Source organism: Cucurbita maxima, unplaced genomic scaffold (genome assembly GCF_002738345.1).
Source record: "Cucurbita maxima cultivar Rimu unplaced genomic scaffold, Cmax_1.0 Cma_Scf00005, whole genome shotgun sequence".
Taxonomy (NCBI): Eukaryota; Viridiplantae; Streptophyta; class Magnoliopsida; order Cucurbitales; family Cucurbitaceae; genus Cucurbita; species Cucurbita maxima.
Window position 1 is genome coordinate 6,581,166 of NW_019272021.1, and position 17,557 is coordinate 6,598,722.

Genomic DNA, 17,557 nt, shown 5'->3' on the forward strand with positions numbered 1-17,557 from the left:
ACAACAATTTACATCAACCAAACAGCTACCGATACGGATACCGATACCGATACCGAGTGTGTTTGATTGATGGTGCACAGAGAGTAAGGAACAAAAGAATTTGAGGAGTTAACATTAAAAACAACGTACACAGTTCAGGAGATTCTCAATAACCAACCCAAAACAAAAACTCCCCAACTTACAGATTCATTGCGACACAAAATAGTGACCCTAATAACAATGTGTACTATAAACACCACAAATTCTGCTCTCCTACTTGGTTAATCATAAATAGTTATTTGCCTAAACGACAATACCTGCTGCTGTAATCAAAACTTCTGAACAAGAACAAGCTTTCCACTTCCCCTCTTCTCACTACCATACTCTAATCAATCTATGTATGCAACTATGTTACTCTACTTCTCCTCCTACTTACCCAACTGTTGATAGCGGAGGGTGTAACGGAGTCGAGTCCCGGGAAAATGCAGCTATCAACTGTTCCTTCGTCAACTGCTCCGACCCCGGAGACTTTATCACAAATGTGTGCACAACCGTATCATTTGCTTCACACAGTTTCGAATCAACAACGTTGATCTGAGCCTCTTTCATTGTCTTGATTACTCTTGATGCAGGATGCGACTCTAATGGGCAGCTAACCTTCACGATCACTTCGTCATGACCAGCTTCGATGTCGATATCGACATCAAGGAATTGGTCTTTCTTTTCAATTTCTGGGTTCACCTCCGACGGGCTTGCTTCACTTGAGGTGACCCCGGATTTCTCACGTTCAACTTCCATGGCCTTCACTTTTGTTTGAAGCTCGTTAATGTAAGCAATGGCATCTCCCAGCAATGAAGCTTTGTCCATTTTCGAGATATTGGGCACAACAGCTCGTAAAGCATAGAACCGTTGGTTCAACTTTTCACGGCGCTGCCTCTCTGCCTCAACATGATTCAGTGGTTCCTCCCTGCCATTTGCAGGCTTTCTGCCTCGTTTGCGAGGTCGCCTTTCATCGGTGCCAGGCCCCTCTTCTTTGCATTGAGGCTCTACATCTGAATGCTCCGAATCCGCACCTACACGGTTAATCACAGAAGGCCTCGATGTTGCTCCAGAAAAATCAATTTGCATTTGGGCCAGCTTTTGCGACTGATAGGGATTGAGACAATATTCATCTCTAACTCCATTGACTAGCTGCTCGTGATTATTATTTACTGGTGGAGTTGGAGAGCCATAAATTTCTGTAGTGTTCCCTTGCTTGAGACCATGAACATGTGCCAAATTCGGACTGCGAAGGCCATTTCGAGGGCTTTGAAACTGAATTCTACCTCCATTGGCACATGCTTCCCATGTCCTATCATCCATCTTCCTAATCGCCAGTTTCTCTCTGAAATGAGATCGACCCAGGTTCCCCGAGTTCAAAGTCTGCCCAAAAACCTTAGGATTCCCCCCTCCTCTTTCAGCAATCCCCAAACTCACAAATGGGGTGTTTTCATCTTTTCTTTCAGCCATCATGGACATTGTTGCAGACGACCTCACTCGGTTGAGGGAAGGTTGGGATGAAAACAATGATCTAACCAACTGCACTAACTCTAAGCTCTCACTCACAGATCTCACAGAACCCAATTCAACTACTCCGACATCGGTCGGCACCAGAACAACCGTCCGAATCCCGGCGGATTTTGCCAGATACGATCTCACACAATACTCCGATGGCGAATTGAGCACATCCAAAAGCCAGATATGTTTCCTGGACGCCAAACACTTCCCAGGGCCCCCCTCTCCACTAGGGAAGGAGAAATACATGGAAGCAAGAAAAAACATCTCAGTTTCAGTGACTCTGTCCAATCCAAGGGCGTAATTGTCCTCATCAGAGCCTCCAAACAGCGTGTGAAGCTTCTGCAGTGCTGTTTTCTTCATCCTCTGTTGGCTCTCGTCTTCAAGCCGAAGACTAAGAATCTGTGTAGCTTCCGTTTCCTCTCCCTCCCTAGGATCTCTACACAATCCATCTCCCCATCCCAAAACCCAGTCCCCAGAATTTGAATGGGAAAGTTGCCAGAAAATTGCGTAGTTCCAGCTAAAATTCGAAGCGTTGGGTCTCTCCACCAGATCCGACAGCTTGTTCTGCAAATTCGCCTCGTTCCTCACGGCCATAAACAGATTCTCATTCGAAACAGAGCAAGACATCAAGTAATTAAAAGCCCGAGTCCCCAAAACAGCAGCAACCACTGTCTTATCCTCATCCTTCCCACCAACACTCCGCAACCCATCTTCAATCTTCATCTCTAGACCCCCCAGAACCAGGATACAATCACACACACACACACACACACACACGCTTCAAAAATTACAAAACCCCAGATCAAATCTCAATCCAAAAACTCGAGAATTCCTCAAACCATTATAAAATAACCCCAGCAAAATTAATCCTCTACCCACAACAGCATCAACAAAAACATTCTCTAGATCTCGCAAATCAGGAAAAATTAACAAAACCCCAGATACCAAAAAAAGAAACCCAATACAAAAATCAATCACCCAAAAACCCAGGAAACAGGAAAGATAGAGATAAAGATAGAGAACCGACCGGTAGTGAGCATGCGAAATGTGCCGAAAAGAAGATGGTGAGATAAGGCAAGAGGGAAAGAAACTTGGAGGGCTATAAACATTCCCAGGAAAGCGACAGCCTCAATCGAGGAGAAAAGATTTATTTTCTTGGCAGCCACAAGCAGTTATTTCACGCGACAAAATAAACGAACGAAAGAAAGAAAAGAAGGGGGAGAGGAGGAAAAGAAAAATAAAAAAACCCTGTTTTTCTTTCTCTGTTTTCCAGAACGGCGAAGTGAAAGACTTGAAAATGGGAAACCAAAACGAGAAAGGCGAGGCAAATGGGAAATGGAAAATCGGAAAACCGTTTCTTTTTCTTTTGTTTTATCCCCCCTGCGCTTCGGTGCCGCTCCTCATTGTGCACGAGAAATACCCTAAACCATGGTTAAGTCAAATGAAAATACGAGGAGTCAAATGTCAACCATGGTTAAAGCCGGATTGGATATATTTGGTTGCGAGTTTCAGAAGTAGTCGGCGACTATGTTGTGGCCGTTTGTTTCCACAGCGGCACCTGAGATCTCTATTCATCGCAGAGGAATTGATCAAATATAAATTTCAATTTTCTCTTCTTTTCCTTTCCTTTCCTTTCCTAATAATAATTAACAAAATATTTAAAATGTTTATTTATTCTTTTATTTGGAACATAGAATCGTCTCGCATCTCGCAATTACTCGCAAACCATGCACAACATGTGACCTTTTCAACTTTTCTTTTTAACCCTGGTTTCTTTCTATTTACTCTTTTGCCCCTACTGTCTCTTCAATTTTATTTTCCATGATTTTCCGTAAATAAAAAATAAAAAAATAACATCCTTAATTTAAAATAGGATTTGATTAGTGGATTTAATAAAGAAACAAATGGGTTGAAAGTCCATTTTGAAACATTAAATATATGTTTTTTTAAGTTTTATAAACCATAATAAAAGGGACAACTTAACTATAGTTAGGTTTGAATAATCTGAAATTATGAAACCAATCCTAATATTTGATGTGTGGGGCCTATTTCTTCTTTATTATTCTCGTGGACTAAATAATTATTTTATATATATAAATTTAATGGTTAGTTTTAAATACTTCTAGCTCAACCATTTTATATATATATATATATATATGGATGGGACATAAATTTAAATTTATCAAACTAATTAAATCAGTTTAAATTAAGGTCGAGAGTGACCTAAGAATAAATTGAAAAGAAAAAAATAAAGTCTAATTCACTTTTATTAAGAAAAAAAAAAAGCGCTTGGAAACTTAAACACTACTCTTATTATAAAATGTAAATTAGATGCTTTCTTATATAAATAAATAAGTGAATTAAATAGTTTCCAAATGCCTAATATATAATTAATTTGAAATCTGGATTGACGAATTTGGACCCCAAAATGAATACGAGAGCCAGGAAGATATGAGACAAAGAACATATAATAAAATAATAATAAAAAACTGTTTTTTAAGTTATATATATATAAAAAAAAACATAAAGTGGGATTAGGCAGAAGCAAATAGGATTAAGGTTTGTAAAACCGGACAGCGACATATTGAAAGTGAAAAAACAAGGAAAAAAAAGAGGCATAAATTTGGTGGGTTTGAGGTTTTAATAAAGCTTAAGGAAGATAGGTGTCTTAAAAAGCATGGGGCAAAGGGTGAAGGAAGTGGTCGCCACTGTTTGTAATGACTCGTCTAACTTGCCTCTCCCACACATATATATATATAGTAGAATCGAATAAATGTATTGAAAATGGTTACATAATTAATAGGTGTTCAAATATAAATGGAGGGACAGAGTTTACAGTAAAACCCATCTAGTATATTTAGTTTTCATTGGGTTGGGTTGCAACTAAGAGGCTGACAAGTCGAATGGTCATATCACCTCTGGAAGGTTGCAATATAATAATTTAAATCATAATCATGTAATATAGGCAATAAAAGGAAATGCTTATCATAGCCAAATGTACCTTGTAATAAAGTATTAATCTTCCCATCCAATTAAAAAAAAAAATGAAATTAAGAGAAAAACTTGAAATAAGAAGAGAAGAGAATAGGGGTAGAATTTACATATTTAAATAAATTAACTATAATGGTTGTGTTCCTGTCGGCAAAATGGAAAATTATGAACTTACTAAAGATGTAGACCCGAACGTGGAAAGCAAAAAATGTCCTCCATGGCCCCACACCATTAAATACAACGGTGATGGTTCACAATTTCAATGATCACACTTATGTGTGAAGGAAATGCTCTTTTGACTCCAATAGTACTAACTATTTTGTTGTTTTGAAGAATAAAATAACTGTTTCATATTTATGTAATTATTTCTATGACAATACTTAATAATAATCCCAAAATAAAAATTATAAACATAAAATCGAAAAGAAATTAAGATTCAAACTGGGACCTCTCAAATAGATTTGGGTTAAAAAGGAAATTATTTGGATGAGCTGCTTAATTTGTAATATAAAGCTTGCAAATAAAAATAAAAAATTTGAATTTAGGAAAAGGATAAAAAGAAAAAGCTTATTTTGTAATGTGGGGTTTAAAACATGTCGCTAGTCGTGGACCACGCTACTTTGCCAAAACGGCAGTGAAAATGGGCGTGTACATCACACCCACGTGGCTGCAAAGTAAAGCGCGTCAAAGTACAGCTCACGCGCTTCCATCGCGAGTTACCGACGGAGAGCAAGAAAAATAAAAAAACCCAAAAAGGAGGATATTGACTGATCACGCGGGCCAGCTAAGCGGTTCACGCGATGAAGATGGCTTCGTCACGAAAACAAAACGAACACGTTTTACACAGTGCATGCCGTCCACGTGTCCGACTAAATGACGTGGCGAAATCAGAGGAGGAGTCCTAGGCTTTATCGAAAAAAAAAAATAATAATAGAAACTAATTATTATTCAGCATTATAAGCACGGTGATGAAGCTCGTGATTAACACGTGATATAACACGGTTCGAGGCGGTGCAGGGTGCGTGAGTCCACCACGTGACCTGCATTATATTTGTTTATTTCATACATTTAAAATGAATTATGATAATCAAATTTATTTCTTTCGTCTTTTATTTCCGAGTTAAAATATGTTAAATTATAAAATTTAGCCATCAATCAATTTTAAGTCTGTTTTTATTTTGAACTTTTAATTTTTAAATAATGAATACTTTAAACTTTTAATTTTGATTATTAATAAATTCAAGAATGTTAAAAACTAATGGACAGTCAAATTTAAATTTACATTAATTTTTTTTAAAGTTAAATTTGCATTTTTAACATTTTTTTCAACTTGATATAAAATCTTCTATATTTTAATTATTAGAATTATTAAAGCACTAATCCTCTCACGTATTTAAATACACATGTTTAACATTTCAAACATTTAATTCTTAAATATTTTATTATTTTCGGCCGACATTATCAGTAATTATTATCTATCCATACACTTGAAAAAACAATATATATATATATTTTTTGTATGCATTGCACAACACATTAAAACGTCATTTAATAATAGATTCAACTCACATTGATATAACCTATCATTTGTATTATTCTTCAAATTTCAATAAAAGAAAAAAAAAAGGAAATTTTGGATTTCGGATTAGGATTGGAGGAAAGGGGTAGTTTTAAGGATAATATAGGGTTGAAGCTTACAGCCTTAAGCACCCAAATAAATCCAACTGCTCCTTCACGTGCTACCCAGCCAATGAAAACAAACCTCCGGACCCACGTGAATTACACGATTAAATCACATTTCCTACTTTTCTCTTTTATTTATTTATTTATTTTTAAATTCGGATTAAATTGCAAATTTATTTTCTTAACTCTCTCTTAACTATACACATAATCTCCACAAATAAACTAAACCTTCATTCAAATTAACCAATTGTATACATTTTTTTCATTTAAATAATAAACCTTCATGGATTAATGTGTGATGGTAGTAGTCACCACTTTTTTTTATAAATTGGTTATTAGTTTGAAATAAATGATAAAACTTTGACGTATTGAAGATAGACTTGCAATCTATGGTCCCAAAATGTGACAATATGTACCTCCTCCAATAGCTACCTACCATTTATTTGTTTTAAAATCAATCACTTACCATCCGTATATTTGATATGGAAATCAACCCAAGGGAAAGTATGGAACTGATTATTTTGATGATCAAAATCGAGAGTAAAAAAAACTCGTAATTCGAATCACTCCACAAGAGGTTTGATCAATACCACTTGAATGATTCTACATGCAAGTTCTAAACACAAGAGTTCGTAAAAAAAATTTAGCTCTCAACAAAGCTAAAATAGAAATTATGTTCTTAATTCCAAAATCCGATGTCTAATCAAAGAAAATAAGACTTTATATAACATTTACAACATTAACATACGTGATACATAACTCTCAAATTAAATGGGCTAGTAAATGAGAAATACTCATAACTTTCGTATTAAAATGACTAGTTAATGGTAGAATATAGTAACCTAGGTGGGTTACCATATAACCTTAACTCCTCTATTTAAAACTAGCTTAAATGGGACAAACAAATAATTAAACTATAATTAAATAATGCAATTAATAAAATGTGTTTATTAGTCATATTTGACTAGTTTGATTTTACTCAATGCAACTTAAAAGCATTTAATTTATCTCTATTGAAGCTCAACTTTGGATAACATAGGAGAGAGGTTTCTAACGTCTTATAGAATTTCCTTTGATGAGCTCGCCATAGCTTGAATATAACTCTATAAGGTTTGTTGTAGCTTATTGGCTCTCGTCCTTGTAATTCCTTGGTCGTGGTTAATATCCACATTTTAAATTTATATCAAATATAATTTTTTTCGTTAATTAAACCGCGTTGGTATATGTATTATTTAAAACAAAGTTTTTATTAACCTTAAATGGAAATGGAAAATAAATAAATGAATATGGATTTAAGAATGAAGCAAGAAAGGGAAATAATTGAATTCTACGTTGAAAGGAGACCAAAGTTTTTTTTCTTTCACAAAAATGGAAATGCAGTTATTTATTTAGTTTCGTGGGGAAGAAAAGACCACGCGGTTCACGTGGTATAACTGGAAGAGGACGTGAGAGGTTGCGTGGTTGAGATGGTAATTAACGAAGGTGGACCCCACACTGCGATTGATTACGTCATAACTCAGTTATTTATTTATATTCGTATTTAAATATCACTCCCCCCCACTTTGTTTTCCATTTCTCAAATCCACCCATACCTTTCTTGCTTCTTATCTCCGACATACCACGTCTGCCGCCTCCCGCCGTGCCAACCACCGCCCATCTTCCTTTCGTGCCTTCCTTCCATCTCTAAATATTTACTAATTTATTACAGACTAAATTTATTTATTTAAATATATTTTCTCATTTTCGTTGATAATATTAAGACTGTGTTTAAATTGCATGCTGGACCGGGCCGTGCTTCCCTCCCCCGAAAAATGGCAGCAGGATCCTCGGCCCGAAGCGTGGGGTAACCGAGAGCGGATCGGGCCTGATAAATGGGCCCAATTATTCAGTACATTGTAGATTGTAAAGTACACTGGTCGGCCCAGTTTAAATATTGGCCCATAATGGGGAGAAACGAGGACCATAATTTAAAATTCAGAGTTGTGGCTCGTTAGGGGTTATCAACACATTCTCACTCACTCTATTACAATTACCTCCAACGATGATAATGTTAATGCACAAATTTATGTGGTGCAAACCCAATGAGGTGCTTTAAGCAAGAGTGTTCGTTAAGCTTGTAAAACAAAAAGACTGAATAACATGCGTCGAGGCTTCTCTTTCTATTCATGGAATAGTTAGTTTAGGTACGTGGCTTCTCTCCATGCTTCAATTGAGTATCCGGTATAACTCACACATTCGTGTACAAACCAGTGCAGGTCCAGAGTTATCCCCCCCGATATAAGTGCCCGAGATCTTCTCGTGTAGATTTAGGGTGCTAAGTCTAAGATGACATATTATAAGGTGTGATATGCATGATTAACCTCCAAGGGTATCTCAACGTTGAAGATGGTCTCCCATTTAAAGTTTGCTCGACTCATGTAGAGTGGTTTTGAGTTGATAAGATTTGACACCATATGTCCCAACTGAACGAGGATTAGGATAACATATTCCTAAACGTTCTTACAAGCATGAAAGAAAACACATTACATAAGATGAGTAGATTTATTAATTAAATTATCTGTTGGTAAACGCTCTTAAATCTTGTAATGATGTATTTATTTGAAAAACCTCTAAAACCCAGCCCACAATTGCCCTCTTCGGCCTTCGCTCTCCCCTTCAAATTGAATCATCATCATTCTCAAGAGTCCCCTCCCGAATTGCCGATTTCCATCCCCTTCAAGATCCCTTCGCAAACTCAGCTTTCGATTTGGGTTTGCCATTCATCTCTATGCGCAATGGAGTGGAACCCAGAAACCCTACAGCTTCTCTCTCAGTGTTTTCTTCACACACTCTCTCCAGCTCCTGAGCCCCGCCGACGGGCCGAGGCCTCCCTTGCCGAAGCCGCCGACCGTCCCAACTACGGTCTTGCTGTCCTTCGTCTTGTCGCCGAACCATCCGTCGATGAACAGATCCGTCAAGCGGCCGCTGTCAACTTCAAAAACCATCTGCGGGTTCGATGGGCACCTGGCGCGCCGGACGAGTCAAATGCCTCTTCCCTGGCTTCGATTCCCGACCACGAGAAGGACCAAATCAAAGCCCTAATTGTCCCGCTCATGCTCTCCTCTGCGCAACGAATCCAGAGTCAGCTAAGTGAGGCTTTGGCTTTGATCAGCCAACACGACTTCCCGAAATCCTGGCCTTCCTTGCTCCCGGAGCTCGTCGTAAGTCTGCAGAAAGCGTCTCAGGCTTCCGATTATGCATCTGTTAACGGTATTCTTGGCACTGCAAGCTCTATATTTAAGAAGTTTCGGTATCAATATAAAACCAATGATCTTTTGCTTGACTTGAAGTATTGTCTGGACACTTTTGCGGCACCCTTATTAGAAATTTTTCTCAAAACTGCTGCTTTAATTGATTCTGCGGTGAGCTCGGGCGCACAGGCGGCCACCCTGCGGCCCCTGTTTGAGTCCCAGAGGCTATGTTGTAGAATATTTTATTCCTTGAATTTTCAAGAGCTTCCCGAGTTCTTTGAGGATCATATGAAAGAGTGGATGAGTGAATTCCGGAAATACCTTACTACGAATTATCCTGCTCTCGAAAATAGTGGCACTGACGGGCTTGCTCTAGTTGATGAGCTTCGTGCTGCTGTTTGCGAGAATATTAATCTTTATATGGAAAAAAATGAAGAAGAGTTTCAGGGTTACTTGAACGATTTTGCTCTAGCCGTGTGGGGCTTACTAGGGAACGTATCTCAGTCATCCAGCCGAGACCAGCTGGCTGTTACAGCGATGAAGTTTTTGACTACTGTTAGCACGAGTGTACATCACACCTTATTTGCAGGCGAGGGAGTGATACCTGAGATTTGTAAGAGCATAGTAATTCCCAATGTAAGGCTGAGGGATGAAGATGAGGAACTATTTGAAATGAACTATGTTGAGTTCATTAGGAGGGATATGGAAGGTAGTGATCTGGATACTAGAAGGCGGATAGCTTGCGAACTTCTGAAAGGAATTGCCGTCAATTACAAAAAGCAGGTGACAGACATGGTATCCTCTCAGATACAAAACTTGTTAAATTCATTTGCACTAAACCCTGCTCTGAATTGGAAAGATAAAGACTGTGCGATATATTTGGTTGTCTCACTTGCCACGAAGAAAGCTGGGGGCTCTTCTGTTTCTACCGATCTTGTAGATGTTCAGAATTTTTTTGCATCAGTAATCATTCCAGAATTGAATAATTCAGATGTTAATGGTCTACCAATGCTGAAGGCAGGCGCACTAAAGTTCTTTGCTGTGTTCCGTAATCTGATATCAAAGCCTGTTGCATTACAAATGTTTCCGGATTTGGTTCGGTTCCTTGGTTCAGAGTCAAATGTGGTTCATTCCTATGCTGCAATTTGTATTGAAAAATTGTTGCTGGTCAAGGAAGATTCAGGTATGGCCAGGTACAACTCTCTGGATGTTGCTCCATTTTTTCCTGAGATGATGACTAAACTCTTTAATGCCTTTAAGTTTCCCGAATCTGAGGAGAACCAATACATTATGAAGTGTATAATGAGAGTTCTTGGAGTTGCTGATATACCTCGTGAGGTTGCAGGACCATGCATTGCTGGGTTGACTTCTATTTTAAATGATGTGTGTAGAAACCCCAAAAATCCTGTTTTTAACCACTATATGTTTGAATCTGTGGCCCTTCTTATTAGAAGGGCTTGTGAAAGGGATCCATCCTTAATATCAGCTTTTGAGGCAAGCCTGTTTCCCAGCCTTCAAATGATACTGGCCAATGATGTTACGGAGTTCTTCCCTTATGCTTTTCAACTGTTAGCACAGCTTGTTGAATTGAATAATCCTCCTATTCCACCAAGCTACATGCAAATTTTTGAGATCCTATTGTCACCTGAATCTTGGAAAAGAGCCTCTAATGTCCCAGCTCTTGTACGGTTACTTCAGGCTTTCCTTCAGAAGGCACCTCATGAACTTAATCAAGGTGGACGCCTGAGCCAGGTTCTTGGAATATTTAGTAATCTAGTCTCATCTCCAAGCACTGCAGAGCAAGGCTTTTACGTTCTCAACACTGTTATTGATTCTCTTGAATATAGTGTGATTCAACAGTACATTGGCCACATCTGGGCTGTTCTTTTTGGACAGCTCCAAAGTAGACGGTCAGTAAAGTTCATCAAGTCGCTTTTGATATTTATGTCCCTTTTTCTTGTTAAAAATGGTCATAAAAATCTTTTGGATACCATCAACAGTGTTCAGAACGGCATTTTTATCCAAATCTTGAGACAGTTTTGGATTCCTAATCTTAAACTGATAACTGGGGCCATTGAACTTAAGCTAACTGCAGTTGCTTCAACGAGACTTATCTGTGAGTGTCCAGCACTTTTGGATCCTGCATTTGTTGAAGACTGGGGGAAAATGCTGGACAGCATTGTTACCCTTGTTTCTCGACCCGAACAGGATAGGGTTGATGAGGAGCCAGAGATGCCCGATATTTCTGAAAATGCTGGTTATACTGCAAGTTTTGTTCGTCTGTACAATGCAGGGAAGAAGGAGGATGATCCTCTGAAAGATATAAAGGATCCGAAGCAATTTCTGGTAGCATCTTTGTCCAAACTTTCTACTGTTTCTCCTGGGAGGTATCCCCAAATCATCAGTCAGTATCTTGACCCTACAAATCAATCTGCATTGCTTCAGTTTTGCGGATCTTATAATCTTCCAATAGCTTGAGTAAGTTATTATTCCTATATAATTTTTTTTTTCATGTGTGAAGTTTGTATTTTTTATTTAAATCCTGTTGGTTGAGGTTGATAATGGCTTTAGCTATCGTGCCTGTGTTTTACACTATTTGTGTGTTAACTAAATGGATGTAAATTATCTATGTAAAAAGGTGCACTTATAGATACTACTTAAATCTGGTCCGTTCATTCGCATCCCATGCAAGATAATGTTGAGCAATTTATTTGGTCGTACATGGCATATTTGTTCTTTAATATTGATCGATCTATGATTCTCTGCTCTTTGAAGTCCGGAATACTTTATGAATGCATCATCACGTTTTCTATATTATATCCGTTGTTGATTATGATATTTTTGCACACTCTAGTATCCTTTTGGGATTTGGGAACGAATATTATCTATTTGTTGCTCAAGATATTCCAATGGTCTGCACTTGGCCGTTGGACGGGAATTTTATCAGGTCCTGAAAAGAAGAAATGGCTAGTTATAAAATGGAATCAATTTACTCTTGATGGCTAATGCCCAAGATTTTGGTGTTTTGAATATGGTATGGACACCTTTTGTTGTGAAGGTGAAGATGGAATCAGTCAAAATGCTTACTTATCTAGCCTACTTATGCATCATCATTTCACCGATTTTATGTTTTTTAACTTGTGTTATTAATCTCAAAGTGCTCACATCACCTCGTATCTAATCGTGTATCTAATCGTGTACGCCTGCGACCTTTCAGGATTTTGTGCTGAGCTGAAACAGGTTTTTGTGGCGAAGTTGATCTTTAATCATATTTATCTCTTGGCGTTTGTTCCATTTGGTGGTCTATTCAAATTTCAAATCATCGTTTGCTTCTACAATTGTGGTAATGATGTGGAAGATTCTGCAATTTCCAGTTGGTGGCGAGGCCATCAAACCCGGTTTACCAAGTTTTGATTAAGACTTCCATCCCCTTCATCCTCTTTTATGTATTCAACTTTACCTGTCTGTCATTTTGTGTATGCATTCACGAGCGAATTTTAGATGTTCATTGCGGTCTAAAAGAGTTGTAATATTGCATCGAGTTTTCTTCTCTTCTTTTGCTCCTATTTTAAACTTTCCTTTGTCATTTTGACCTCACATGTAAGCACTTGTATCACATTGCTGTGATATTCAACTGCAAGATTATATATCAGTTGGTTATTGTGGCTGCGGCTGGTGTAGAGAGATTACTGTTTACAACTTTCATGTTTTTCTCCGCATTTTCTTTCGTTCGTTTCTAAATTTTAGAAAGTGTATATATAATATCTTATAGGCTCTCTAAGCTTTAAAAAATATCTCATAGTTCTACATCTAACAGGAAAGTTATCAAAATCATTTTGAGGGGTTAATAAAGTCTGCACAAGTTTCAAGCTTTGTACTTGGAAGCTGAAAAAGCTTTAAAAGTGTTGAAGACGACAAAGGCAAAGCCAGATTGAGAAGTCATGTGCATGCTGCAATGGCCGTGTGTGATGGGGGAAAGAGGAATGACTTGTTTGGAACCATCTTCCAGGCAATGGACAATGGACAAGCCCCTCTCTAAAATGTAACTAATGGTAATTGAAAATTCTCCAACCAAACCTCCATAATGCAAAAATAATAGACCAAATTAGTTATGCTACCCAACTAGATTTTCTCCTCTCTAATGTTTACTGCCTTTCTTTATGAACCAAACAGACAGGAATTGAAGAACAATGTGAAGGATAATTGTAATAATTCCAATTATTTGCATCTATAATCTTTAACTGTAACATGTCTATTCCATTATGAAAAGCCACCCAAAAAAGTCGCAATTTTTTTAGATTTCAGTGAAAGATCTGTTTAACACTGCAAATTCAAGTCAGTCCACCAACGAAGAGAGGGAGAGAGAGGGGGAGAGAGAGAGAGAGAGACAGACAGACGGCGAGGGGGAGAAATGGGAAGTGAAGCAAAGCTATGGCGAAACTCTGAAGTGCCAAAGCTTCCATTGCTTGCAGTTGCAGCAATGGAGTCTCCAGATCGCTCTGGAATGCTAACCCCACCAATCCACACCTCAGTGTCAGTCCCATTTCGATGGGAAGAGGAGCCTGGCAAACCCAGGTTCTGTTTCAGAACCCCCAACAGTTCTTCAGCCACTCAAACAAAGTGCCTTGAACTTCCACCAAGATTGTTGCTATTGGATCCCAAAATCTCAAAACTCCCTCCTCCCATCCCTGCACACAAGGGTATTTTTCAGCTTCCCAAGCAGAGTTGTGGGTCATTCAGATATGATAAAAGTCAGCTTGGAGCCATGGTTCTGAGAAAGAGGGGAGTGCTCATAGAGAAGGAGTGGTTTTGTTGGTTGGGAAAATTGAGTTTTGGGCGCAAAGGGGAAGTTGGGTCTGCCTGTGGAAGTGTATTTCCTTCTTCTTTAGAGAAGGAGAATGAAGATGGAGTTGTTGCAGAGAGAAGCAGTTCAGGGATGAAGGTTGCAGAGACCCAGAAAGAAGGGAGCTTTTCTTCTTGTCTTGTCAAAGCCAAGACTGAGTTTTGGGTAATTTTAGAATCACCCCTCTTTTTCTCTGGCTTTATATATGTTAACGAAACTTATAAACTCATACTGGTTGAGGAATTGCAGGGAAGCATAGGCGAGGGGCTGAAACAGATCAACGTTCCATGGAAGAGCAAAAAAGCTTAAGAAAGAGCATCGGTAATCATCAGAATGTTTAGCTCGTTGGTCATATGAAGGACTGATGGTTTAATTAATGGCTGAGATCTTACATACTTGACATTCTTGTACAGAAATAATGTTAAGACTTTTATGCGTTGAATGATCATTTGTTTTCGACAATTTTCAAGAAATGGAAAACATCAGAGTAACACTGATTTGGATCTGTCATATGGAATTCTTTCTCTTCCTTCAAATGTAATCCTCGTATATACAAACGACATTCCACATATTGGAAAGCTATGATACACATACCTTTGTCAATTGATCTTCTCTTCTAAAACAAGTTCATTCAAACTAGGCCTAGAAAGAAGGAAGCATCCACCTACAGTCCACCCCAGAAGCAAACCTGCACTGACCAGGCTCAATCCTAGAACAAAAGCAACGGCATAAGTAGAAATATCACCTCTGTGCAGATTCGGCTCGACCCTTTTCTGCTTAGAAAATCTCCGCCGTCTCTTCATAGATACCATATTCTTGTAGGACATCCATGGAAGAACCAAAGGAAAAAGAGTGGACATTGGATGATCTTTCTTCTTTATCTGCAGCCTTTCTAGCTGCAGCAGTTGAAACCATTGCTTATATGCAAAGAGTTGGGATGCTTGTCTGAAGAAAAGCTCAACTACATGCTCCTTCTCCTCATAAGCTCGCTTTGCTGCAATTTCGGCTTCCCTTGCGCGGGTTTGAGAATGAAGGAGTGCATCCATTAGTTCAGCTTTGCTAGTATTATCCTCAGAGGTTTGTATTGTTTTTGTCAGGTTGTTGGGATTTGTACAGCTGCACTCAACATAGCAGTTCCAGTTATATCTTAGTAAGGCCTTGCTTTGGATGAGTAATCTATGCATTCATCTAGACTAATTAACTTGGCTCGATAACTATTCTAAAAGAATGGCAATGCCCATTTATCACAGACTGGTAAAAGCTACTGCTCTATCAAATCATTCTATCCTCGAATACTAACTTTTGAAAACCTGGTAAGAACCCTCTAGAATATTCTGTTGAGGATTGTTGGGAGAGGAGTCCTACATCGGCTGATTAGGGGGTTGATCATGGGTTTATAAGTAAGGAATACACTTCCATTGATATGAGGCTTTTTGTTTGAGAGTTTATGCTCAAAGTGGACAATATCATACCATCGTGGAGGTTCGTGATTTCTAACATATTCAAAAGAAAAAAAAAAAAAAATTGCAAACCAGGAATTCATAGAAATGCAGCAATTAGGAATTTACATAGTACCTCAAATATTTAAGAGATCCACGCGGCACGTTCCCTTGTTTAATCGATGCACCCAGGTTCCTTCGTGTTTTGCTAAGAGGACAAAACTCAAGCCCACAATTTTGGTGGTCTGACTCGAAGGAAGAAACCCATATTGTATCATGTTCATAGCATTGCTTTTGAGCATTAGGGTATGTCTTAATGTTCAAGCATGTTTTTTTAGGTGGTGGAAGATCGCAATTCTCGATATGATCAAGAGATTTCTGTGCAACCCAATAGGCCAATTCATCTTTATCTGTTATCCACCACCATGGCTCAGTCTTGCCCTCTTGCATCCAAAGAGAATCTGGATCCAAGTAACACTCATCTTGATTTTTTGATACTGTTTTTCTGTTGAAAGAATCCTTATCTAAACATTCAAAGTCTGTTTTCATATCTTGAGGGCCTCTACCATCCAAGGTCTTTATACAAAGAGCAGAGCCACCATGATCGGTATCTAGAGAAGACCTGCTGATATCATCAGTTCCACAGACAGTATTGCTACCTCCAGGCGGATGAACATCACTTGATGTACATGATTTTTCAGTACCCGACTTCGAAGTTTCATTGGCAGCCTCTAAAGGGTTAATGTCTTCTGGGGTGAAGATCTTTTGGTATCCATAGCTAGATTGCATCTGAAGCCACCATTTCGAGTCGGGAAGTAAATTCGAATATGAGGAAGGTCTGGTAAAAGGCATAATAAATCCTATGGAAGGTTGATGTGGCCCATCTGCTGCTGGATTGGCAGGTTCAGATTCAACCTGTTTGGATGATGTTGAAGATGATGATTGACAGCAAGCTAATCTGGGAGCTCTTTTGGCATCTTCTTGGACAAAGCAACGATTAACAGTCCTCTGAAAACCAGCCCTTGCTTCTGCTGCTGCCATCAAACTCCTATCTTTTGAACATTCAAGTAGAACTTGTTTCTAATCAAAATTTATGTTCACGTGAAAACAGCACCCTCCCCAAGCCTCCTAATAAGGCCCAATGAATATCGATATTCATTTGTTTTGGTGAACAGTAGTTGCAATAGAAAGTAACCATTATAGGCGCATATTTACATATTCAAAGAAAAGGGATCCAGAATTAGCAGTCCCAAGAGAATCAAACTAAAAAAAGAAGACCCAGAAATCAAGCAACTCACCAACACAACAAAGAGAAGCTCGGTAACATAAACAAGCTGAAAATCAGAATGAAAGCAACCCTATGATTCAAAACCAGTAAGAAATTGCAAGGAACTAAATAATGAAGGGAATAGAGGAAGTGGGTACCTTGGAAATCGAACTCAAAGAATTACAGGATGTGGGTCAAAAGCAAGAAGTTCAAAGATTCAAGAAATGTAGAGGCAGAGGAAGAAGATGACGCATCTGGGAGAGGAGAGGGTAGAAAGGAGGTGTCAGTCGTCCAAATTCTGCTGATTTTTTAATGTTTTCTTTGCTGTCGGTTTCTGAAGGGAGCGGTTCAGCAATGAGCAAGGAGATTGAAGGTGAAAGGTGGAGGATTGAAACGATGTCGTGTCATTCAAGACTCTGTTTGCAAGAAACCATTTTTGTGTTGTTTCTTGTTTGTTCATTTGGTAGAGTGGTTTGTAGCGGCTAACCTGTCTGCAGGCCTGTGAGTTTTAGCGAAACAGTAAGCTCCCTTCTGATGTTCACGACAAAACAAAGATGGGCAAGAACAC

The 17,557-nt window shown here is 38.5% G+C and overlaps 4 protein-coding genes across 6 annotated transcripts; 2 read left to right on the forward strand and 2 right to left on the reverse strand.

The window, feature by feature from the left end:
- Positions 1-84: 84 nt before the first annotated feature.
- On the reverse strand, positions 85-2,909 carry LOC111479554 (transcription factor bHLH13-like). The gene has a single exon (XM_023124268.1). It carries the CDS (start codon positions 2,257-2,259, stop codon positions 412-414), a length of 1,848 nt encoding a protein of 615 aa, XP_022980036.1. The 5' UTR covers positions 2,260-2,909; the 3' UTR covers positions 85-411.
- A 5,897-nt stretch (positions 2,910-8,806) lies between these two features.
- On the forward strand, positions 8,807-13,122 carry LOC111480115 (exportin-2). Its single transcript, XM_023125075.1, has 2 exons — positions 8,807-11,918; positions 12,658-13,122. Exon 1 carries the CDS (start codon positions 8,985-8,987, stop codon positions 11,916-11,918), a length of 2,934 nt encoding a protein of 977 aa, XP_022980843.1. The 5' UTR covers positions 8,807-8,984; the 3' UTR covers positions 12,658-13,122.
- Positions 13,123-13,402: 280 nt separating this feature from the next.
- LOC111480117 (uncharacterized protein At4g00950) lies at positions 13,403-14,787 on the forward strand. The gene is made up of 2 exons (XM_023125079.1): positions 13,403-14,448; positions 14,533-14,787. Exons 1-2 carry the CDS (start codon positions 13,852-13,854, stop codon positions 14,590-14,592), a joined length of 657 nt encoding a protein of 218 aa, XP_022980847.1. The 5' UTR covers positions 13,403-13,851; the 3' UTR covers positions 14,593-14,787.
- Positions 14,768-17,548, reverse strand: LOC111480116. Of its 3 annotated transcripts, none has more exons than XM_023125078.1 (3): positions 17,148-17,548; positions 15,859-16,770; positions 14,768-15,399 (listed from the first exon to the last, which is right to left on the reverse strand). In XM_023125078.1, the coding sequence occupies exons 2-3, from the start codon at positions 16,761-16,763 to the stop codon at positions 14,883-14,885; spliced, it is 1,422 nt and encodes a 473-aa protein (XP_022980846.1). In that variant the 5' UTR covers positions 16,764-16,770; positions 17,148-17,548; the 3' UTR covers positions 14,768-14,882. The 3 variants fall into 3 exon arrangements, with proteins under 3 accessions (XP_022980846.1, XP_022980844.1, XP_022980845.1); XM_023125076.1 differs by having other exon boundaries at positions 15,859-16,774; positions 17,148-17,544; XM_023125077.1 differs by lacking the exon at positions 17,148-17,548 and having other exon boundaries at positions 14,768-15,011; positions 15,048-15,399.
- Between the last annotated feature and the right edge of the window lie 9 nt (positions 17,549-17,557).